At 46.3% G+C, this 25,115-nt stretch overlaps 1 protein-coding gene and 1 long non-coding RNA gene across 2 annotated transcripts; one reads left to right on the top strand and one right to left on the bottom strand.

Annotated features, from left to right (window-relative positions):
- Positions 1-3,145: 3,145 nt before the first annotated feature.
- Positions 3,146-24,953, bottom strand: LOC144172804 (uncharacterized). The gene is made up of 4 exons (XR_013323106.1): positions 24,624-24,953; positions 18,901-19,071; positions 9,966-10,109; positions 3,146-6,705 (listed from the first exon to the last, which is right to left on the bottom strand). It is a non-coding gene; the product is annotated as an uncharacterized LOC144172804 (long non-coding RNA).
- LOC144172820 (uncharacterized) lies at positions 12,117-12,986 on the top strand. Its single transcript, XM_077701447.1, has 2 exons — positions 12,117-12,463; positions 12,830-12,986. Exons 1-2 carry the CDS (start codon positions 12,117-12,119, stop codon positions 12,984-12,986), a joined length of 504 nt encoding a protein of 167 aa, XP_077557573.1.
- Positions 24,954-25,115: the final 162 nt, after the last annotated feature.

Raw genomic sequence — 25,115 nt, 5'->3', positions numbered from 1 at the left:
GGCTTCGTGGCAACGAGATATCGCCTCGAACTTGTAAACCATGTGAATTGAAATCCTAGGTTCAAATCGCCTTCCGGTGTCTTTTTTTTAAGATAACCGCTTCACATTGCTACTCATTTTTGCATCATTTTCAGATGAACCTTCCGAGGTGCCAGTCGTTCTCGTAAGCGTTCTCCCGCCCGTGGCAGAAAAGAGAGGACCCATCCGTGGGTTCTGAGCCATGTCTGTGTTGGTTTCACCAAGTTTGTGCTTCCTTGACCAGCCTAAGCAGGGGAGGACTGCGAAAATTTCACTCTGTGTGCATTGTAATGAACTTTTCTTGCTCCTTGTAAGCGGTTTGTCACAAGTCCGAAGCTGCACTAAAGAGCTGAATGGCTGTATGCGTGGCTGGCAGAGTTCCCGAAACTTAAACTGTGTTTTGTGCACACTGAGTAAACCGTAGGCTAAAAAGTCTCACTCCACACCAGCCTTTAAAAATCGAGTGTTTTTTGCAGTGCTTCGTGTAATGAACGCAGCGTAACACATGCCACTCTGGTCCATATTTTAACAAGATGCAAAAATGCATAGCAATGTTGGTTGTCTGAAAAAAAAATTCCCTGATGATTACTATACTCTCTAATGCGAAATTTGTGCGCAGTGTGAACTACAGTCCTCTTGGTGGCGCATATCTGCTACCTGACAGGAAGTGATCGCAGGATCAGTGAACGCACGGCAGTGCGTGCTACTCTGCCGTTATCTCACGGGTCAGAATTGCCGCCGTCGAGCATGTTGTTGCCAATTGTGTTAGAACCTCCCGTGCAGATGTCACGTGCTTCCATGCGTGCTTCACATGAGCTACTGTGTCGCAGGAAGGGACCGCGAACTGCGCATTAGGAAGTGAACGCACATCATTGTCAAGCCCGCACCACCCTCTCGCACTTTCACCGTGTCTCCATGGAGGAGCATCTCGTGTGGGCTCAGCATACTGTCCCTCCCTTCCGCCCCCCCTCCCCGCACACTTTCACAAAAGTGTCTGGCGTCGCCACTGTGAACGACCCTCCCCTCACAATTTCGTAAGTTTCCCATTTTGCTTTCTTTAAGTCTTCTGTCTTCCCATCGTTGGCTCGGTTACAACGCCATCGCCGCTTCAAAACCACAGATGCGGCCGCCAAAGGGCCGGGCCCTAAAACCCACGGGCAGGGGATTCAAACCTAGGATTTCCATTCACACGTTCGAGGCGACACCTCGTTGCCACGAAGGCCGGCAGAATCGCGCTGCTAACAGACGCCCAATAAGATGCACAATCGTGCACCCTACAATGCCTGTCGCAAAAAGTTTGCTTAATTATGAGTATTCCAGTGCGAAGCTTTTGTCCATTAGGCACCCCCGCATTCCGTAATCTCGTCCAGTGTAAATCGCATGAGATCGCACGGGAGGCTCTTTCTCAGTGTCACTGGGTTTGCATTTCCTGGGGAGACCACGAAGCTGCTGCGCAGTGCGTTCTCGCTCCTTGTCGGTCTTTCTAAGTCAGCAGACGTATGTAGAGGCTCGCTGCATCGTACAAATGCGAAAATTTGCACGCTTGACTCAGAATACATCATCGGGGTGTCTGATGGGCCTGTACTGGCATCTACCGGCTACATCAGCTGTAGCTTTTTTAGCCCCTGGATATAACCCATGTCCAGCATACCGTAGGATTTTTAATGTTGGTGTACGTCCAGTGTATCTTTAGCCTCTGGGTATGTGGGTACGTCCAACACTTTTACCTTTAGCCGGGCTTTTGAAAGATGGACAAGCAACATGCACGTCCAAATATATCCCCACTTATGACAACCTTTTTTTGTTTTTCTAATAAAGAAATTCAATTGTTAGTGCTATGTCCTTTTCACAAAGATGAGCATGTGTTGCTAGTGCATAAACCGTTGAAAGTACCTTGTACAAGTAAACTGCTACTCACTAGCAACCTATGTTGACAGCCAGAGACAGCAACAGCCTATCGAGGCAGTTGCTGTCCCAAATGAACTAACCAGGGCTTGTCGTTAGCAGTGTGAGAGCAAATTGATTGACAACTCGAAGTGAGAAACCAGTTTTAATCGACCCCAAACGTATAGAAAGTTTCTGCGAAGGGAAAGTTTTCCTTAGCAGAAATTTGCTCCACCTTAGGAGGAGGCTTTCCATTTGTCCTTATAGTTATGATTCTTTAAAAAAAACAATTGCGAAAATGCACACAAGGTAGATGAAGAAGACAGGACGAGCACTTACTCACCACTGTGTTTATTTTGCTGCAGGCATTGTGCTACATATCAAACAGCCTATCACATTTCAGTTAAAAAGATCAAGGAATGCAGCCTCATTTTTATGCAAACATTTCTGAAACCCCCAGTGATACATCTTAAAACCTTGAACAGATGCATCCATTTATTTATTTATCACAGTACCCACAGCGCCAGTTTGCCAATGTAGTGGTGGGGGAAGCAGTACATATGTAATTGACAAATGAATTAGGCCAGTTTTAGAATAGTACAGTATAGCCCACTTATAGCGAACCCGGTTTTAACGATATAGCGGCTATAACGAACAAATCTTCGTTTCCCGTTACTATTGGTATACATAGATTTTCTGTCCAGATATAGCGAAAAGCGGATATAACGAAGTGATTTCGGTTTCCCGTTGTGTTCGTTATAAGCGGGCTCACCTGTATATGTTGTGCAAAAGTTTTACTCTAAACGTTTTTCTACGCTTTTGTAGTGTATTCCAGCCTATTTGGATGGCTACTACAACCAGGTGGCTGTTATTTGGTGAAAAAATAGTTCGACAGTAATGCTAAGTGACCTTACTTCATATTTTCAAAATTGGAGTTACAGGTACATTACCCAAGACATATATTTCTACTCCTACCAAACTTCACCACGACTACTCGAGGATGACAAGTTTGATTACCTGATATGATTTTCACACTTACATTTCTACATTTCACATAATATAGCTGGAAATGTAAGCATACTGTGGTTATGCTTGCAGTGCGGTGGGCAGCAACTATGACCCATTATTGTTACTCTGCCTTTTAGGCAAGGCTTTAATAATGTCACTACGTGCAACCCTAGGGAAGAGTCCATAAACGAACTCCGTGTTGGTCCGAACGCCTTAAATAAAGCAATGGACAGTGTTTTCTCAATGTTGGCAGTTTATTCACTTATAGGGTAGGTCTTCCACAGTCACCACAGGTAGTTGGCATACAGCATCACAGGGATCTAATAAGGTACAACAAGGACAAGAACTACAGTATTATGAGGGACAATATGCGGAACAGGGAACACTTTTTTTAATAGCAATCTACATTCGTACACTTCACGTACACGAAAAAGAAATATGACATGCTACACATGATAAAAAAATGCACAAAGAAGGTACAATGCAATACTGCAAGACACTTTTTCCGCTTTCACAACAAAAATAGATCGATTGATTGTAGGGTTTAACGCGCCGACGCAACGCAGGCGATGAGGCGCGCCGTAGTGGAGGGCTCCGGATTAATTTTGACCACCTGGGGATCTTTAACGTGCGCCGAAATCTCGCACACACGGGCGTTTTTGCTTTTCGCCTCCATCAGAAAAGCGGCCGCCGCGGCCGGGAACCGAACTTCACAAGAAAAATAACTATATAGGCTCTGTTAGCCGTTCCACAAATAAGCAAAACTGATCAATATTTGTGCCATTTACAGCATCGCTTGAGAGTGTTCCAAGCATTCACAGTACGTTGCAATGTGCACTGAAGGGCACGAAATGACGACAGCATTTATTCTGGTTTGTTCGACTAGAATGTTGGCCAGGTGGAAGAATATAGTAGTCTTCGTGGTCAAATAATCCAGTCCGGTATTTGACACGAACTTTCATCAAGACACTAAAACTATCACATGGGAATCAAAAATAGCTACAGATTCTCTGCATTATCAAGTATTTCAAAACACCAATGTGAACTCGAAAGACTGAAGCTTGAAAAACTCGCAGTTTTTATTTCATGGGTCTCATGTCAGCTTGCGGGTAGCATCTATTTACATATTTACACAGATTTACATTAAAGATCCACCCGCTGCGGTGGCTCAGTGGCTAAGGCGTTGTGCTGCTGAGCATGAGGTCGCGGGTTCGATTCCCGGCCGAGGCGGCCACTTTTCTGATGGAGGTGAAAAGCAAAACGCCCGTGTACGAGATTTCGGCGCACGTTAAAGATCCCCAGGTGGTCAAAATTAATTCGAAGCCCTCCATTATGGTGCGCCTCATCGCCTGCATTGCGCCGGTGCGTTAAACCCTACAATCAATCTACATTAAAGATCCCCAGGTGGTCAAAATCAATCCAGAGCCCTCCACTATGGCGCACCTCATCTCCTGTGTAGCGTCGGCATGTTAAACTCCCACAATCAATCAAATCAATCAAGCATCTATTTACATGGAGAGAATGCCTTAATGCTGCAATAGAGTCTATCACCTAACAAGCTATCATACACCCAATAACACCATACACATAGCCAAAGTGTACATTGGTTCAAAATACTCTTCAAGATGTTCAATGTTTTCTATTACAACCTTATGTGGGCTTATGTGTGGGCGACAGTGAAACAGTGAAGATGACTGTCAAAGTATTGTGTCTCTAGGATAGATGTAACGACAAAGTACCTGTTGTCACAACATGCAATCAGCTGTACCTGAGCGAACTGAGGAAGTTCGTCTGCTGCGACAATTAGTGGCAGCACACCAGACGTGCATACTGTCGTTGCTGACAATGTAACTGTTGAAAAACATTCAACATGCATCCCTGCTATGCCAAGTTCCTGAAGCCTGTGCTTCAGCAGTTCAGGCAGTGAGTCAAAGTCTGTTTTTGCCACCCACGGTGGTTACTAGCTGAACTGGTTGAGCAAGGGAATACATCAAACTCAGCTGGTGGCGACGGCTTAGTGTAGCTGAAAGATTTTTGAAGTTGCGTGTTTTTCTTGCTACAGACTTGAAATATTGGTGCTTCACTTCAAACCGCATACAGGAGAGCTTTGAAAGTGGGCCATACAAAAGCAGAAGTCTGGGGTAGTGAATCAGATAGTGCATTTTTGGAATGACACAAACATTTGGGAATACTTCCTTAAAACTGCTGTAAAAATCTTCGATTTTCACCTTTAGGTGCGCTGCAACACTTTGGGGAATCTGAGGTGCAAGAATAATGTCAGTCACAACTTGCAATGCAAGGTAGACACCATAGGCTTCGTTGTCCCTAAGAATGCAGTCACCGATGATGAGGGAAAAGTAGCGAAAAAAGCAAAGCTTTTCTGCAGCTGAGCCCTTTATGACCTGGCTCCCAAAGGTAACTAGCCTAGCTTTCTTGTCAGCACCTTGAAGTGGGAATGAACTAAGCCTCTTGTTCAGCTTGTCTAGGGTGAAAACGTTGCTATCAAGTGCTTGATTACATGTTTCATTACGAAAGGAATGACACCCTCAAAGAGGTCATGCATAATGTCTGCTGGCAAACCTTGTGTGGCATCAAACGATTGGATGGCACTTAGGCAGCTTTCGCCAGTTGCACCATAGCAGTTGGATAAATTTTTGCCTGTCTTTATGAGCTCCACATGACGTGCATGGGCATCCTTGGTTCTCAGAGTGTATTTATGCTCCTGCCACTTTGCATCAATTTCATCTTTAGTGGCCATGCAAAAGCAGCAGATGGGGCCTGATGAAAAGCACTCGCTAAAGCCACCAATCTGGTGGCTGGATAAGTTGTTGCCGCACACGTACAACAATGACCCCTTTACTATTTCTCCATTGAGCTCGACCCCTTCAGTCTCGAACTTGTGAATGTCAGCAAGGAGTGGATGAAAAATTTTGTGCAGGCCGACTTTCTGGACAAGCACGTTCTTTACAATGAGTACAAGATACTTCTCATTCAGTTTTGAGCGAAATTTAAGAGGATGAGTTGAGAATTGTGAGGTACCCAGCTAACACCTTGTGCTTTCCATGCTTACTTCCTACAGGATTGCAAACATCAAACTCATCAAAGTAAAGTTGGAGAGCAAGCAGGCCTTCGTTGTTAGCACTCGAAAAAAATGAATGCTGTTGAAAATAAGAGCCATCTGGCACATCCTGCAGTAAGTTAGCCTTGTGTGGTTGAATACATTGAAATTCTTCACGAGCCTCTGCAACAGCCTGTATTGTCTCTAAAATTGGGACATACTCATAAGTGTCGCACTTTTCATCAGAGCAACTCACTCTGCGAGGAGACACAAATGTATGCACGGCCTTCCAGTGGTTTTCTCTGCCTATCCTGGTTTTCAATTTTCCAAGCTTAGATGTGTCAACTGATACTAGAGTCTCTTTAAACTCTGTTGTGAAGGCAATCACATCACTTGCTATCTCACTTATGGTACTTTCTGGTAACTGTCTGCCTTCCTGCCAGTTAAGACACGGCGGATCCACTGTATGCCACTTCCTCGCCTGCATCATCTTGGGCCTGCTGTAGCTCAGTAGGAGGTGCGCTGTTTATACTGCTCGAAGCAAACAGGTGACCATGATGACGGCTGACATGCTTGCGAAAGGAGCTGTAGAGCTTGTAAGTTCTGCTGCAGCCTTCCAGGTTACATTGCCGGTCATCTTCGGTGCCATGCCATGTGCAGTAGTGACGGAAAAGGTGGTTGAAAGAAGGTGTCCTCTGTTGACACCGATTGCAGACGTAAGCAGCTACGTGCTCCATCTGAAATGAAAAATGTGACAAAACAATAATTTGTTTCTACTTTGCTATGTATGTAACTTTGAGGAAAGCAGTGGGCTAACACACTGCCTGGGAGTGTAAAATGTGGAACCACTGAGCACAGAGGGTTTGGAAGTGTTTGGAAGGTGGGAAATGGGGAGGGGGAAGGGGGGATTTTCGACAGTGGCGCGGTTATGTTTACTGAGGAGGAGGAGGAAGTGGTAGTTGGGGGTGGGGGAAGGGGAGATAGAGGCCGGTAACTGTCTGGTGTTTCGCCGACACCTCAACCGGCCGAACGGAAGCGAGAGGGGGACAGTAAAAAGAGTAGAGAAGGAGGGATGGAGGAAGAGAGGGAGAATAATAATTCGGCACGCGACTCTTGCATTATACATTGGTTAGCAGGTTATGCAGGAGTGGATCACAAGGTTGGGGCTGTCGGGGGGAGAGGTGGGAGGGGACAAAAAGTAATAATAATAAAAAAATTAAATAAGAAAAATAAAAAATAAAAAAAAACAGTACATCAAAAGAAAATTAACAACAAAAGAGGCTAAGCAGTTGAGCCGCAAAACAGGACCGGAAGAGGAACGAACAGTGCGATGTTGGATAAAAAAACAAAAAAATAAAATAAAATAAAAAAAGATAATGAGAAAAAAAAAAGGAAACGAGAAAAAGAAGGAGTACACTAGATGGTAAGTAGTAGCTAAACTCTAATAACAACAATAAGGAAAAAGTTAAGTTGATGCCTAGAGTGGGTATCAAGACAAAATATAAGTTTATTAAATTTGTAATAACTAGCCTTCAGTAACTCACTCAACTGCATTACAGCCACGAAGATTTTTTGACCAAAAATAAACGCAAGAAATATGGAACACCTTTCAAATCTCGCACTAGTGACATATGGGCACCAGTGACGTTATATGTACCAGCATTAAACAGTTATCACTGCATTAACTGTTTTTCTTAACATTCAAACGATCTGATTAAAAGGAATCGCTCTGCTACGGTTGTCCAGTCATGTTTCGTGGCGGGGGCTGTAATCGGCCACAACCAATCTTACAAACAAGCCTTTGTGACATTGAGAAATCGCCAAAATGCGGCTGTGGAGTCGCTACTGCTTTATTTTTTTTTTACTACGTGGATTATTTGTTTGAAACATGTGATAAAATTGGTATTATTGCTATTAAGCTGAAGCATACTCTATTGATCTGAAGCATTCTTTGCATACTAACTTGTATGTATCTCACACCGTTGGAAATAATAAAGAATTCAAATTCAAATTCAATGAAGCACACTGGTCTTTTTGCTTTCCAACCAATTTTGACAAAACTTCGTGGGCTTGTTCAGTATTTGTAGCTGATTTCAAATATCTAATTAGTTTTATGTGAGATAAGAGTGTCCGAGTTAATAAAAAATTTCCTTGATTGTTATCAAGAACAATAGGAAAAAAACTATTCAACAAAAAATTACCAGCCAGACATGAATATATACCAGAAGTTTTGTAGAAGCAAATATGGGAAGCAGTTTTTTTGTTTTGCAATCACACACATGTTTACATCAATTAGAACTTTTAAGTTTGAACTACTACCACTAAACAATTAAAAATACGCAGTGTCTCGAGTTAGGTCTGACGGAGCACAAAATTGAAAACGAGTTACGTCCGACGAAACTTTAAGCCAGTTTCTAGAGCTACGCCCGACGGAACCCAGAATTGAAAACTAGAGTTACGTCCGAAGGAACTTTAGGCCAATGTTTTGAGTTACGTCCGGCGTAACGTAAAGCACTAAAAAAATTTTACAGCTAACGGCACCAAATACCGTGATGCTCTATACGTGTAATCTACACGCAATATTATTTAAAGGAGCCATGAAGGCAAAATACAAGTTGGGTTTATTAGAAAGACTGCTTAGCCCCGATAACAATGATACCAATACCATCACAATCTTCGAACAAATAACGGAGATATTAAAGAAGACGTGTGAAGCAGTCGCGACCCCCTAGCCAATTTCCCGCAACTTTTCTATGACGTCACGGAACCTTGTTTGTGCGATTGGCGGCCGCCTAACTGACCTGTCCCGACGACACATGACTGGACGTCTGTAATGGGGCCTCTAGTTCCATTTGACCGCATCACTTGAATGCTAACGTGCAGTTAACACACTGAAAATTATGTTTTATTGTTGGCCCGTATGACGTCATTCCTGCTCATAACACATCACTGTGGCGCAAAATTTGAAAGTTTTTAAATACTTCTTGCTATTTTTCCTTAAAAAAAAAACACCTTTTGTGGCTCTAATGGAACTGAGTGAGATACGGAATTCTAGTTCTCTCAAATTAAACGGAGTTGTATGTTCTCTTCATGACTCCTTGAAATGGTCGCTTGTACGATACACGACCTCAAATTCTAAAACACATAGGTCGCTGCTTTATGGCCAAACTGGTTCGGAATGAGTAAATCACAGGCAGGTAACATGTTTGACAGCGCCGGTTCCACGTCGGTCGAGTGGTCAGGAGCGTGATATAAGCGCCCACATGACTGCCCACACAACTGCCATACCACTCGTGGCGAAAAAGTGGGGAATTACGGGAAAATAATTATTTCTTTGTTGAAATCGGGCCTCGCCTTTTATAAGTACCTGGTACTGACTGACTGTTGAATCGGGGGCGGGACAGGACACGAGTGTTATAACAGAGTGGAGAACCGGTCCCGTACAGTACTTCCGCATGCGCGCAACCAGTATTTACATTTCTGTGCACGCGCAGTAGCACCAGTCGCCTACCAGAGCGTACCGTGACCTTCTTCACTCTGCTGCAACTCTTTTTTATGGCTAATCGCCAAATGGGCTTCGACGCCTCATTTCGGCAGAAAATACAATGCCGCTCTAGGCACAACTTCGACGCCCTTTGGCTTCATGCCAGGCATTGATGCCGTGTTTGATTCTTACCAGTTATTGTTAGAAAATTAAACATTTGTATATTTTTGTTTACTACCTTGTTCAGAGAACACCTGTTATGCAGTCAAGTGATTGGATTCTTTTGCTAGTGATTTTTGTAATTTGTGGCAAGGCATTAATTTAATTCACTCCTCTTTGCAGAACGCAAATCAGCCAAGAGAATTAGCCAGTGTTTACGCTGGTGTAATGCATTTTTATGTAGTTTTCTCTAAATGAAAGTCCCAATCCCCAATAAGCAACAATTTTTAACTAACAAGTTCATCATTGCCGAGTGCACCGCAGATTACGATGGCAGAAAAAGCTTATTCGCACCTTCCAGGACAGCCATACAAGACGCAGGGACTGGGGTTGGCGGGAAGCTTTAGGTGCTGATCACAAACGAAGGCCCCGTGCCAGCACCTGAGGACGTCGGGCTTCCGGCAACGCTTGCGACGAAAGCCAGCAGCTTCGATTTATCTGTTATAAGGGAAAAGGGCAGAACTAGGTAGTATCACACACTAGGAAGAAGACTATCATGCAATGAAAACAGACGAAGCCTTCACTCCTTTCGCCGTGGTAATTGCCATTCAAAAGCACACCAGATGCCAGAAGGTTAAACTGCACTTGTGGCAAAACAAGACGATGTGTCTTGACTTCGCACACAACTTCTACTCCTATGCTTCCACTCATTGTAATGCATACCACGCACGAAGAGCAGACACGCCAACATGAAAATGGCACACCCCGATTCAATCAACCAAACAGCTAGGAAATGCTAGGTGGCACTTGTGCTTCAGCACACCGCCTGTCCTCCAGCAAAGCTCCGTGCCAGTGCGCACTGTCGTAGGGCACTGCGCACCGCGCCGGTTTTGGGGGCAACCCCGGTGCATGTTTATCGAGGACGCTATAAGTGACCACATCCCCTTTTGGAATGTGCTTCGTGTTTATTGTCGTTTCTCCCATCAAAAAACTTCCAGCTCCGGACCAAAACGCTTTTCTGGAGCCAGCTGTATTAAGAACTTGCTTGGAAACCATTGCATAGCTGATTTTTCAGCCAAGTCAATCCAAAGACACTGTGCACCTTTTCCCACATTTCTGCTTCGGAGCCCCGTACCAAAAAATGCCTTTGTTAGGATTCACACTCTCAAGACTGCAATATTGGACGCTGTTCTTTTATCGAATGATAGCAACGCACAAGTGAGCATTTCGAAATCATTCGGATGGAACCTTGGGTGCTACACCACCATCTGGTGGCTGAAAGAGGCTGACAAGCGAAGATAGTTTGTGAAGAGAGCTTTACGACAGTTCACAAAATAGGCAAGGCAAGGCGGGCGACCGCCTGAAAAGCAAAAAAATGATTCGACGGTGATTACGAAGCTGGTGCTTACTAAATGAATGACTCAAGTGGTGTTTGCAGCAAAAAAGTATTCCTTTTCACCCCTTTTCTTGCTTTAAACTGAATTAGCTCAAAACAATGTTTTTTATTGCATACTAGGTATTATTATTTCCTATATCTTCCAGGATAACCACCTCCTTTTTTCCGTCATTTACATAAGTTGTCAGATCTATTGTGCCAGATTTGAAAATATGTACGCAGCGATTTTTTTCTTTACGCAATTTTGAATATGCAAATACAGCTAAAATTTCGTTAACGAGGAAAAAAAGTCGTAAGCAATTCAATTTAATATGATATTTCTAGTATAGTTAAAAGGGTCTAAAATTTGAAAGAAAATGATGAATGCATTACGTAGACACCTTTAGTAGATGCCGAGAAAAAAGGTACCTCAAAACGGTCAGAAATGCATGGGAAGTTTAGGGCTTAACGTGTGCCCTTAACTGCGGTAACTTCAGCGTGTGCATGCAATGCCGCAACCGAAAGTGAACCACAAATAATTATGATACTGAAATGGCTAACGAACAACGAAAATTGCTTTCACATTGGTTTTAAAGTCGAATACCGTTACAGTGGACTTGATCCAGTGGCGCGAATGGGAGCGCTCTGCAGCGTTGAAGCAAAACGCGTCTACCGCCGCTAGGAGCGCCACTGCGCCTTCTCCGAAAACGGTACCGCGGTTGAACGGGCCGTTGCTTGGGGCGCTCGCCAGCTATTGCCGCTGCCGTTTTTTAGTGTGGTACAGTAATTAACCTTTATGGAAGAAAGATTCTCACATTTGTTGTCCCTGTACCTTTTTGGGAACGTTTTGTTGCTTATCAGACCCGTTTGAGCCATTGGGCAATGGCTAGAAACAAAGTAGCACTGTGTCGTCTGCTAGCGGCGCAGACGATACGAGCGGATGTGCGATGCGTTGGCGGCGTGTGGTCAGACAGACTGTCCGTCTGTTTATGGTCGAGGCCGGCCTTTCATTTTCTGCGTGTTTTACGTTTCCGTGATGTTCCCCTACAGAAGCAAGAGGTATGCAATGGTCAGGAAAATAGTTATTGCGAGTGCTGTCGAAAAGAGGTTAGGCAGGCCGGGCAGCCGCGATGTCAAAACGAAGGACGGACACCTATTGCTTTGCTCCGGGGTGTCACAGTGGGTACCCAGGTGCTCCCAAGGCGTCTTTGTTCGCCGCTCCCCTGGACGATGAACTGCACCAAAAGTGGGAACAAAATTTGGGAAGACTGGACGAACCCTTGACCATATCTTCAGCCGTCGGTGAGCGCCACTTTGAGCCCAAATGCATATTGCGGGATTACATCCACGTAATAAACGGCTGTGAAGTGCGACTTGCACGTGGGAAACTGTCACTGGCTCCAGGTACAGTACCTACCATCCTGCCTGACTGTGCATCGAATTCTGTATGGAGCACGCGGAAGCCGCAAAGGAAAAGGTGGGCAACAACAAGAGTTCCAGTTTCGGCAGCCAACAAGAAGCCACGACAAAGCTCAAGAGCCGAAAAAGATGAGGTGTGCCAGCCACGCCACGAGGCTTCTCTCTCTCCGCAGGGCTCATCAAATGAAGTCGCAAGCTCTATGGAATGGGATGCTTTCACAATGACCCATCTTCAAGAAGTCAAGCTTCCTTCAAAGCTCTGGTGCCGGCTAAATTGTGCCAACGTTCGAAACGTTCTTTTCGCTACCACATAGATAAGAAGAGAAGAAAAGCAAGAATTTTTTCACGAGAAATTCATGCTCTTCTGCCCACATGACGACAAAGTGTCGGCGCAAACATTTTTTTACGGTGTGTTATGTGGAAGCGGTGAAATAGATTCTTTAGCTGTTGCGAACAGTGTGCTGCAAGAAGCTGACAGCAGTTCAGCTTGTAAAGGGGCCATGACGGCTACGGAGTTTAGTGCTAACACCGAAGCTGCTACCTCAAACAACCACATTTGGAGACGATGCCTTCAGCACTGAGTGCCTGGGGAAAGTTTCCTCTGAAGGTCATTTGTTCATTGCACACTTTGCTGCTGAGAAAATCAGCCGGGTGCTACTGGACGCGTGAATACTGGGTATAATTTGCTTCTGTAGAGGCAAATTCACAAGTAGGTTCATGCCGGGACTTTATTGCAGTAAATACAAAAAAGTAAATCCATTTGTAAAGAATTAAACATAGCAGTTGTCCGCTGGCGGCACAGCGAACGCGTATGCTCGTATTGATTGGCTGCGCAGGTAGCAGATGACACCAAACAACTCAATTTATAGCCGTTTCCCTACAGCTCAAATGGGCAGATTTGCAACAAAACGTTCCCAGCAAAGTACGGGGATGCCAGACACGAGTAGCCTTTTTTTTTTGTAAAGGTTAATTACTACCCAACATCGGAACAACGACAGCCAAAACCACTGCCGATCGCCTGAAGTACATCGACTGCCACGGCGGCACCTCTCGAAGAGGGCGCAGCAGCACCACCTGGTGGTTTCTACACAAAGAAGCACACCCCTTCCTCACCGTTTGCGCCACTAGATCATTCTAGTTCACTATACCGTACTTCCTAGAGCAAAAATAAACTCCGAAAATCAATTGTATGACTTCTTTAAGTGGCTGAACGTGATTGGACCAGGAGAGTGGTGACATGCCCGAGCTGAGACGACCGAGCTGCGGTAGCCAATCGAGGAAACAGTGCAAACCGGTGGAGTTTCTGTGCTACAAGCTGCGGTCTGTTTGGCTACTGATATTTAGCTACGAATAGCTTTGCGTTTTCTGCAGCGGTTGTTGGTCAGTCATTTGTGCGATGTGGCAGAAAACGGCCCCAATGGCGCTAATTAGGCGGGCACGCACCTGGACATTATAGGGCCCCTCAAGATGTGCACATGGCGAAGCAAAGCCCCGCGCACAATGCTATACTCTGATTTGACACTATTTTTACTCAACAAGCTGCCAGAACTTCACGACGCAGCCAACAAATACGCCTTCATCATCGACCCCAAGGTACCCCACGTGCCCGAACTCGTCGTGGCCATGTACTCTTTGGTCTTCAAATTCGCCAGCGCAGAACTAGCGCTTCCAGCACTGGCAAAGGACCTGCACAGAAACTTTGGCACACCCCGCACTGTGGAAGTGGATGTCGACAGCAACCAAAGTGATGCCATCGAGTTGGAGTTCGGGTACAAAATCTACGGGTAAAACGGCAGCCAAATTGCACACGGCAGTCGCATGTTACATTCGACGATTGAGGCCAACACGTGATAGCACGCAGATCGACCTGTAGCACCTGTTACCTGACACAGAGCTGCTCTACGCAGCGGTCTTTCACGCACTGTCTGATACTGGAGACTGAGGTTGAACTGGACATCAATTGGCCCATAATGGAAGTGGGCCTGAAGGTGCTCAACATCACCGATCTCGTCCAAAATGGGTACGCCCGGTTCGGCACCTATCTTTGTACCGTACTGGACACAGAGGTGTCTCACAGTGCCGACAAGACAGCAGTGGGCATTCCCAGCAGGTCACAGCTAAAAAGCCTTCAAAGTGCACTTGGTGCCAAGTTCACTACCGGGCAAGTTCCTGATAAAAACTTTGAATTGATCACACTAATCTGTACATCTAGGCACTTCTATGGACACAGCCTGAGATTTGTGTGCACTATGGTGAAGACCTGCATGGACAAACGCACTGACAGCGAGCTCATACAAGGAACCTGCAGCATTTACTCCCATAAGCTCTGGGAACCTGGAGCCGGAGTCTTGGTGCAGGTTGTTCTCGGACCTTGTAAGTGCCAGGTTTTCTTAATAGACTTTGGCAACTGAAAAACTGTGAGCTCATCGCGCCTGTACAAGGCCATTTCTAGGGTTCTGGCCATAGGTTGAAGTTCCAGCTGATGGACATCCAACCCTGCTCAGGATGGACTGATGGCAACTTTTCGCTGAGCTGACTTGTGGTGGCACCACACTGAGGGGCGCGATCATGGGGATCAAAAGTAGCTGCGGCGACTTTGACAAAACTGTCTACCTGCTAGAGCTGTTCAGTCCAAAGCCCGGCAATGTTTCTGAGCGGCCGTGCAAGGAAGGCCATGCCAGGCTCTTGACTGAAAGGGAAAGAAGGAACTTGCTTGTCCGCTGCAAATCCAGCCCTGCCACCACCTGACTCCATAGAGGTGGGCTACGACAGTCCGCTCAACAGCTACAGCGTCAACAAGGACAATCCCAGTGTGGCCACATGAACTGTTGCCATGAGAAGTACTGCGCAGCAAGCAGCCTAAGGCAGCAAGAGGTAGTTATTGAGAGCAGCTGGGGTAGCACTTGTACATGGCACGACTAGTGTCAGCCATGGAAAGGCTTGATGCGTTTTTTTTTGTGCTGTGAGCATGTGCCTTTAAAGCAGATTTTTGGGACCAGAATTTTGTCGGGTCGGCCATTGATGATGATGCTTAGTGGCTTCCCCTTTGTAACGGGGTGGCGTTGCACAGCGGCCTTAGTCGCAACGCCACTGTACAATCACCTCACCAAAAAATACAAACAAAATAAATAAAAAAACAATATCAAATAAAAAGAAAATACTTTGACAAAATTTTTGTGCTAGTCTCACTTCTTTGCTCGCATTTCTTCCCACATTGTTCTTTGCTCTTTTCCCGCCAACATTCTAACCTTCTTTTACAACCTCTACTGCTGTCCAATTAACTTTTCCGCTAACCTTAAAGCCAAGGGCCTCCGGAAGCTGGATGGCTCCATCACTGAGGACTGGACGGATACTTGTGCACTCCGTTACAACATGTCGCATGGTTTCTGGCTCATTTCCGCAGCCTGTGCATAGTTCTTCCTGTACCCGCTCGCGGATAAGCATTTTTGTCCGCAAGCAACCCGCCTAAGCTTCAAAAAGCAATGCACTCCCTTTGGTATAATCGAATAATTTTTCCCTGGTGATCTCCTGCTTCCCGATCCTGTTGATATCTAAGGACTTCTTCGCATCCATCCTTTTTTTTCAGGTCGTTGTATCTGTTTCTTTCACTTCATGTTTTTATTGCCTTGGTCATTTCCCCTGCACTTCCAGGTTCCATATACTTTGTCCTGAGCCTTCTGGTTCTTTTCCTCCACTGTGTGTCCATGCTTTCCATGTGAAGATACTGCAACACTTTGGCCGCCCATCTCTGATCATCCATATTTTTAAGTCGTTCTTCAAAACATATTTTGCTCTGTGCTTCTTTCACTTCGAAGGATGCACATCCCATGTCTCCCTGCACTGCCTCATTTGTTGTTTTACAGTGTGCTCCTAATGCCAATCGACCTATGGCCCTCTGATTTACTTCTAGCCCTGATTGAATCTGATTTGACACACACTACTGCGTTTGAAAAGGTGAGTGCTGGCCATCGAGGCGCCACCTGGCGGGCATTTCTTTGGGACTGCGGGGCGAGCAGACGATGCCGCAGTTTCACGCTCTGGCTCCGTGCTGTGCGTGAAGTGTCATTTCTTCGGTGTGTCAGCAGCGGCAAGTTAAGCCGTACTTTAAGCAGAACGTTTAAAACGTCCGAGAGCTGTCAGGTTTGCCCATAAATTCCGTTCCGAACCCCCGAAGACGGTGGGCCACCCCACATGGCTTCGTTCCGCCGTGCCAGCAGGACGCCTGTCTGTCCATCCCCAATTGATGTTTTAGGTGCGGAGTACCTTAGGACCGTGCAATGTCTGTGCGCATAGCATTTACAATCGCAAAAATCCCACAGGCACCGGCAGGATTCGAGCCTGTGTCTGGTAGACCACACAGAGTTAGTGTCAGTCATCTTACCCATTATGCTACGACCGTGAGTTAGTAGCCGAGTGTCAAACGGCTTACTTCAACACCTGTACCGGTGCAGAGTACAGTGACCTCCCAGTGTCCATCCATGCACACACCACCATCAAGCGAAATTCGGTTTGAGCCGTGAGTTGCAGTTTCATTTAGGAAACAATCAAGGTGAAACTCATGGCTCAAATCGAACGACGGTCGGGGCGCAAATCGGATGTCACCATGGGCCAAACTTGGTTGTCATTTCGAGTCCACGTACTCCGTACCATCGCCATCATCCACGGAGTGGAGATGCTGCCATTTTATTTTCTTAATTCTGGGCAGGTTGCCATCATTGCCTTTACTTGGCGACGTACAGAAGCTACCCGTCCGGGCGTCATTATGCCGTTGTTGGCTCCACCAGCAATCAGCGCAAGCGCAAAGTGCTCATGCAAGAAACGTGTGGAGCGCACCACAATAAAAGAAGTGTCTGCATGTGCGGAGTCTATTTGCTGCACAAATTCCTTGCGTCCCTTGAGTGCAACCGCGAATGGGTCGTCACACTGAATCATGTGCTTTCGTAACTTCCACTGTTTGTCCCACCATTCTTACTGATATCAAAAAATGCGCCCTAAATTCAGGTGCAAAAAGCTCATTAGGCAAGCTTATAAGCTCTGCCTAATTTGCGTTTGCTTTTTCCGGCCTCCGCCAATCACAGAGCTGGCTGGTATGACATCATAGGTTCTGTTGCAGTAAATTAGCTAGTGGGTCGCATGGCCATTCCCTATTTTCCTAATTATACAGCTCATTCGAGCAAAGTTTACGTTAAAAGTGGTGTGAACATGACTCTAATGAGGCAATCTTTCAAAGGAACCAAACTTTCATTTTGCTTTCATGGACCCTTTAAAAAGAAGCTAGTCGCATTCCAACCCTTTGTTGTCAAGAAGCAGCTGGAAAAAGACTGGAACAGATATGTAGTCCCAATAAGACCTCAGTGTATTTTGGCATGGTTGTGGCCTACACTGTAATGTTTCTTGAACTGCTACTAGAGCCACAGAGCTCTACCCATCTTGCAGGCTCTGTAGTATGTAAAAAGATTTGTCTTTAATTAAGGGGACACTACAGGGTCGTTGATTGACTGTGGGGCTTACAGGAGCCATGAAGACAAAACATACTTGACAAATGGAGGTGAAGCCACTTGCGAAAGGTAGTGATTGCTGAAGGATTTGGGACAAATAATCATTGCCCTCCTCCTCCCAGAAAATATTCGCAGAACAGAATTGAATTACAGAGTGACAATGTAGTGCTAAAGCAGTGATAGACAGGTCCGTTAATCTATTACCTACGAAACAGGGGGGAAGGTGAGGGTGGTGTGTTGGCTAGCCCAGTTGACACTGCATGGAAGAGAACCATGGCAGTGCGGGAGTGCACTGGCTGAAACACAGCCGCAGTGCAACACCAGGCCAGACATGGCACCAGGCTTGGGGTCTTGCGTGCTAAACCCGTGCCGGTAAAGACCCCAGGAAGAACCCGGCTGCATCCCCCAGGCATGCCATTTGCACAGGAAGCACATGGCAGTCTGCCAGGGGTGGTGTGAAATGCGAGTAGGTTAGGTTAGCCGTAAGAAGGTGCCACGGGCTTGCTGTGTCCTCCCGATCTTTGATCGGCCCCATCAGTGTCTCTAAGCTCAGCAGATACACTGCACCGGGGGTTTGAGGAAGGTTTAAACATGGGGACGGTGAACACTTGCCCCAAATACAGGCTGCATTGCAAGAGGGAGAACAGTATAATGATACCGGTCAACATACAACATTGTCGTACCAGACAGGAACTATGTGGAAGTTGAAAACCAGCAATTAAAAAAGGCAAAAATATTTATGGGGACACTGGGTAACTGCTGTTGAACTCAATGCTGAAGACCATATCTTCTCAATGCTTTCCAGCATGTTTGTTAAAAGCAGAGGTACACATACACATTATTATGTTGCTTTAACTCCAATCTCATTTCCCATTTGAAGACTTCAAAAGGACTAATTCTTTCCTTGGCATTGCTGCCATGTCCAAATACAATCTTTTGGTAGCAGTGGAATGCAGAAGGACAAGTAAGTACAATTTCCAGAATCTTTAAGTCTTACCTGCACAGAGCAGGCAGGGTAAGAGAACCTGTAGACTGCACATCGCTGCCACCAGTGATGCCATGCGTTATAAAAGCAGGTGAGTCAAGCCTCTCACACTGATTGGTGAGCTGTGCAGCGATGCGCCAAGTAGCTGGGAAGCCGGGCCGTGTTGAATCAGCAATCTTGACACTGCATCCAATGAGATTCATTGAAAGGCCAATCAATTTGCAAGTAAAGCTACAGATGCGTTGACATCAACAGTGTAATCCATATATTACTTCATCTCGGAATTGAAAAAAGAAATCAAGTTTATCGTCTATGAGAGGAGCAGTTGCGTTAGCTTTCACACTTCGCGAGGACGGCCGATATTTGTGCGGGTGTATTTGTTACCACGAGCAAGGCTGATTTTGGTTCACTTAGCGAATGAGGCATAAGTAGCACAAATGTTTATACTCGCGTGTACAACAACTCCAGTTAGGTCGCTAAACTTTTAAAAAGGTCTAAGAAATAGAGGTGGCATTGGGCCAGCCCAAATATGACAAATATTAGGCGCAGAAGTTCAAGTGGTCAAGGAGTTATAAAGATCTTTTTTTTCTGTGATAGATGCAATAGGAATGAGAAATGTAAGGCAAGTGTGCGTGTCGCGCATTTTTTTTAGTAGAAATATTATTTTCAATTGAAAAAAGTTTTGCTAGCTCCAGAACGTTCGCAAGCGTGTGAATAGTTTGTACATTTCTAATCTCTGATTGCACTGAAAAAAAAGGTGGTTATTGTTACCTATGCGGTTAGTGTGAAACATGATGGCAACGGCGGTACAGCGCGGTTATGTAGCAGAGAAAGCCCGGGTGAATGCGCCCCTGAACCCGGAGGAGCGCTGGAGAAGCGCCAGCTCCACGAGATAGGTTCCCCAACCTAACGTCACAGGCCGCTCGGAACTTGTTTCGGCGACTCTCCGCTAGGTGCACACATCGTCTGCATGGAGCTACTTTGAACGACGGTACCTAGTGTGCTGTGTGCTTATGAAGCTTAGGATTTCGCCATGGTGATTTTAAGAGCATAGACTACTTATTTGGATCAAATTGGGCAAAAGTAAAATTTGAGTGCAGTTGGCCTTTAATGTCTGATGTTACCACTGAGCACCTGAATGCACAGGGATTTCCAGATAACTGTGTTGGTTTTTCGTCCACAGAGCTTGTGATTCTTCGGCATTGAGACCTCGTTTTACCAAGAGGAATGTTTGTGTTACTAGTCATAGGATGAGGAATCGTTCTTAATATTTTTCGAAGAGGGCTGTGTGGTAGTCGCAGTCGCAAGGAGCACGGTAGGAGAGTTTGTCTGCCTCTTGCATAGTGCATCATTCGCTTACAGAGTACTGGATCCGGCAATCCACGTAACATGAACTTTCTGCACTGAGGATAGGAATATCTTACCGAAGCGCTTGGTATTCTGCCTCCAGAAAACTGTGTAATGTCCTTTGTGAGTTTGTAATGACGTTACGCTTCCAGTTGATACTTCGGCTATTCGGATTTCCAGGAGGATGGCTCCAACTTCTACTTCTTTGTTCTTGTATATTGGAGGGTCATGCAGTCACACTGATTGCCAGAGTAGCCAACTACGGCAGTTGAGGCCTCGTGCATTCGTACATCCCGGAGTTGGTGTACACTGTGGTCTCATGCTCTTGAAACGTTCCCCAAATGAACTTGAGCCTACCATACTGCCTCTTGTGTAGGATTGTATCTATATTTTTGGCAGAGGAGAGTTTTTATGCGAGTCGCTGCATCGATGCCATGTCCATCATGGCGAGACCATTTTCGAGACCACCCTAGCTGGTCTCACGCTTACAAAAGAAGTTCCTTCGGACAATGAGCTGCGGTTTTTGGACCTTCTCCTGAATTTCAGGCCAAGCCATGTTCGTTGGAAGTATGCGCCGCACTCAAAGAAAAGCCTGCTTCCATTCTCGTCCCATTCCAAAATCGTGGAACAGAGCATTGGCTTAGCTGTTTTAAGGGGATCCCTTAAAATAGGTCTTGCCCGCATGAAGTAGGGGCCAGTTTCTATTCACAGATTGTGAGGCTCCTGTGGGCAGGCTTCCCAGCTGCCTTGCTACGTGACTTAGCTGAAGTGTTGCTAGGGAAAATTCACAAACGCAGTGAACCTGGATCATTGAAGGGCAGGCCGACGAAAATCACTGTCGTCCTCTATGTGCTTGGGGTTTGGCACATGTTGAAAAAGGTAGTGGGACGCGCCGGGGTAAAAGTAGCGTTCTCTGCACCAAATAAACTGGGTGGCCTTTGTAGGCGAGTGAACACAAATGAGCCAAAGGGAACCTTTTGCTGAAAAGGCCACACAAAACCTTACGCCGAGTGTAGGCGCTCTGTTGTGTGTGGAGTTCCTCTTTCGTGTGGGAAGAACTATATGGTCAGACCGGGTGCTGTTTAAACAATCGTCTCTGCGAGCATGCAAACACACTAGAAACAGGTACTGGCAGCAACCCTGCCACACATTGTCACGACCACGAGTGCTTGCCCAGATTCCACGATAAGCATGTTGCACGAACGTATAAGGGTCAGCGCAAGTGTGAAATCTTTGAAGCTTACCTCATTCAGAAGGCAGGTGGCGATTATGTTAGTAAGCCGTCTGTTGAATTACTAGGTAAGGAAATCCGCTATCTGGATTCTCACAAAAACCAAGCTGCATTGTCCAGAATTGCCTTTCCTTGCCTCGTGCCTCTGGCCACGTCTTATACTGCTGCGCTGTATCAGCATCACAACTTTTTTATCAATGCACGTGCATGGATCTCGTGTTTTGAGTGTATTGTTGGATGCACTTCCTTTTTATCAGGATTCCTTCTCGCCTTTATTCCTTGGGTATATTTCGCAAGCCGCGGAATAAACCAACCAGTTGCTAGTCAGCGCCATGTGTCGTCGTTTCTTGTCCCATCCTTTTGCGCTGTTTTGAAATTCGGTTCAAGGGAAGCTTGCCCACAGGTTGGTCACCGTTGCTCCACGACACCAAAAAGCTGGCAGCAGCCCAGCTCTGAACAACACGATCAGGCCCAGTAAAGTATGCACGCTCTGCAAGCTAATCCAGAGTTTTGGCAATTAGAAAACTTGGCGAAACGACGACAGTGGGCCACAGATAGGGTTCAGCAATTTGGAGTTGGGCATTTGGTGTGACAAGGAGTCTACGAGAGATTCATTTACAGTTTCAAAGAGTTGGACAAGCTTTGCGTGCACTCTTGTTCCAAGTAGAAGAGAGGGTTTATGCTTGGATAGAAGCAGCATAGTGCTACAGAACTACTGCAATCGCAAAATCATGTTCAAATGGTAGCAGCTTCTGTCACTGTCCACCAAGCCTTGATTGAATGTAGGGTTTAACACGCCGACGCAACGCAGGCGATGAGGCGCATCGTAGAGGAGGGCTCCGGATTAATTTTGACCACCTGGGGATCTTTAACGTGCGCCGAAATCTCGTACACACAAGCGTTTTTGCTTTTCACCTCCATCAGAAAAGCGGCCGCCGCGGCCGGGAATCCACCAAGCATGCAAACCAGTCCCTGTGACATAATAGAGGCAGTACAAGGAAGTGGCAGACCAACTGCCATTGTTACACCCATCTCTTTCCTCCTTAGTATATAGTTTAAAATCTGTGCCAGACCATTTTGACCGTGACACAGCAGTTTTTTGGATGAACCAAAGTGACTTGTCTTCATGGTCCCTTCAAAGGAATCCTCATAAGAATTGATTTCGGGCCATATATGTGGCTGCATTGACTATTTAGTGGACGTTTAGAAATGGACAGCATGAATAAACTACTGCAGGAACGTCAGACTGGCTTAGACGTTAAATCCACGCTACTTAGCCTTCAAAATTTGTACTTCTTGCCATTGTATGGGTACTATTCACGTTCTGCTACTTTACAAACAAGCTGCACAGATTCAAAATGCTAGAAATCTGCTTAATTCACCTCAGTAGGCCGCTAGCAGACTCTAGCTAGCTAGGGTCATCCTAGGGTCGGGACCGTGTTTTCCCTTGTTTTTTCCTCTCCCACCTGTTCTCCGGGTGCGTGCCGCATTCCAATGGCAGGTGCAGTGGCACTGCTCCCGCGTGCTCTGTCCCCTACTCCTCACTGCACGACGCCACTGCTCCTTTTCTCTCAATGGAATTCGCCAAGAGTACATGCTTGTTTGGCATCCAAGGTGGCTCAGTGTTATCAGGCAACTCTTTTCTGCTGTGATTTGTGGAAGACCGGAGACACTTTTCGGGAAGAACGGCGACAGCCTGAACCGCACGCACAAATTGTCAAACGTCTCGCGCGACAACCGGAACAGCCTCTTGAATTCGAAGTCTAAGTATTTGACGGTCGACCCGTGCCACTTTGTACAAAGCAATAGAAAGGGCACAGTCAAATTCCTCGTCGCTGTCGGAGTCCACAATTTCCATGGCCGCAGCCAAAATGCACGCCATATCGAAAAAAAAAAAAAAATACAACGCGAGCGCGCAAACGCGGACCGCAGCAGACGACGTTTGTGCACTTTTGCCCTCGACTCGGCCGCTGCACGGAAAGCGCTTGTGTACGGCTGCACTCGCACTGAAAGAACTGGCGCTGCACTTGCACGGCACTTTTGTGAACTAGTGCAGAATGTGTAGCCAAATCGAGGAGACCATAAAGTTCCCCTTTGAATGTTTTGCATCGAAGTTCCGCTTTCGGCGCTTTGAAAACTATCCCTCCAAAAACGATGAAAGGGGCACTGAAGGCAAACAGCGATTGTTTTCTAATAAGGTCCAATGTTGAGCTAATTGGTCGAGCATATTTAAGGGGATGTACAGTGCGCGTCAGGCTTGTCTAGTGCAAGCGAGCGTGCGGCTTCTGAGCATGCTGGCGACATCTGCTGATAGTGGCTGGGTTGGAGATAGCTTGCGTGGATCTCGGACAGGCTCGGGTCGGTCGTCTTATAGCATGGGATTCTCAATCTTAGAGACGCCACGCCCCACAAGGGGCGCTTTTATTCTGAAGTGCCAATCGTAGGCGGTGACACGCGGTAAGCGCGTAATTTGACGCCATGCATTATCAGTGCAGCCGTTATTTATTCGCACAAAAGTTTTGACAGAAAGCGCTGCAGTGCGTTCTTGTTGCGTGCTTTTCGTTTGCTAAACAAAAGATTCAAAAGATTAGCGGAGGTCGTTTTCTAGCATCGCGTAACCGTCTGATGGGTTATTGCACCGCGTCGAACGACGCGTCTATCTGGCCTGTAAACGCTCCTGGCTGCCACTGTGAAAGACAATCGCCCCTCGAGGGTGGTGGCGTCTGCAAATTCGAGCGCACATGCGAAACGAAGACCGGCCTGACCCTGTCCGAGATCGGCGCACGCGCAATGGCAAGCTATCTCTAACCCAGCCGCTATCAGCAGATGTCGCCCGCGCGCTCGCTTGCCCTAGACAAGCCTGACGCGCACTGTACAGGGCAGCGTAAGACAAAGGATAGCGAGGATGCACAAGGCGCGTTGTCCTAGTGCGTCCTTACCGCCTTTCGTCCTCGCTGTGATTCCAGGAAGCAAACAGCGATAAACCGGAATCAAGCAAAGCAACGGTGATGTACAGCGGTATAGAAGCGACCGAATACAATTCTACCGCGTACCGAGCAGTATCGTCAGTTTGGACTGGCCGTTTTGACGCTTGGACCAGCCGCTAAAAAGGCCGCAAACGTGACATGCCGTGTGCACCTAGCAGTACCCAACTTACCACTAACTTCACGGAGGACTTGCACGGCGGGCACTGGCGGGCTCTAAGGTGACAACGCTTGCGACGAGCACGCAGCAGCAAAACACGTCTCGGCACGCCCGCTTTGACAACCTACCGTTGTCAGATGGTGGAGGGACAACCTTTCCCCTATGCATGCAAGTTGCAACTTGCACCTGTGAACTTCGCACGAAAATGCCGCCTCCACGACCATGCAGACCACGCCACTTTGCTTTTTTCCGGACTCTGGACAACAGGCCCATTCAACATTATTATGCCTGTTGTTTTGCCACTAACTCACCGGCCACTCGAAGGCGCCACTCACCAACCCTCATAGGCGTAGAATCTGGACAGTAGTGCGAGCAGACTGGCCTCTTTCACTCTATGTTAAAAGCCAAGACACATAATTAAAACTAAATAGAATACTAATATAAACAAACTGTGTAAAAAATTTACAAAAACAACATTCATTTTTGTCAAAATCAAACGCCGTAA

This window comes from Haemaphysalis longicornis, unplaced genomic scaffold (assembly GCF_048455015.1).
Source record: "Haemaphysalis longicornis isolate Haplotype H1 unplaced genomic scaffold, Haemaphysalis longicornis Haplotype H1 scaffold_26, whole genome shotgun sequence".
In the NCBI taxonomy this organism is placed as follows: domain Eukaryota; kingdom Metazoa; phylum Arthropoda; class Arachnida; order Ixodida; family Ixodidae; genus Haemaphysalis; species Haemaphysalis longicornis.
The sequence above is the reverse complement of the archived record's forward strand: the minus strand, read 5'-3'. Positions and strand labels throughout refer to the sequence as shown.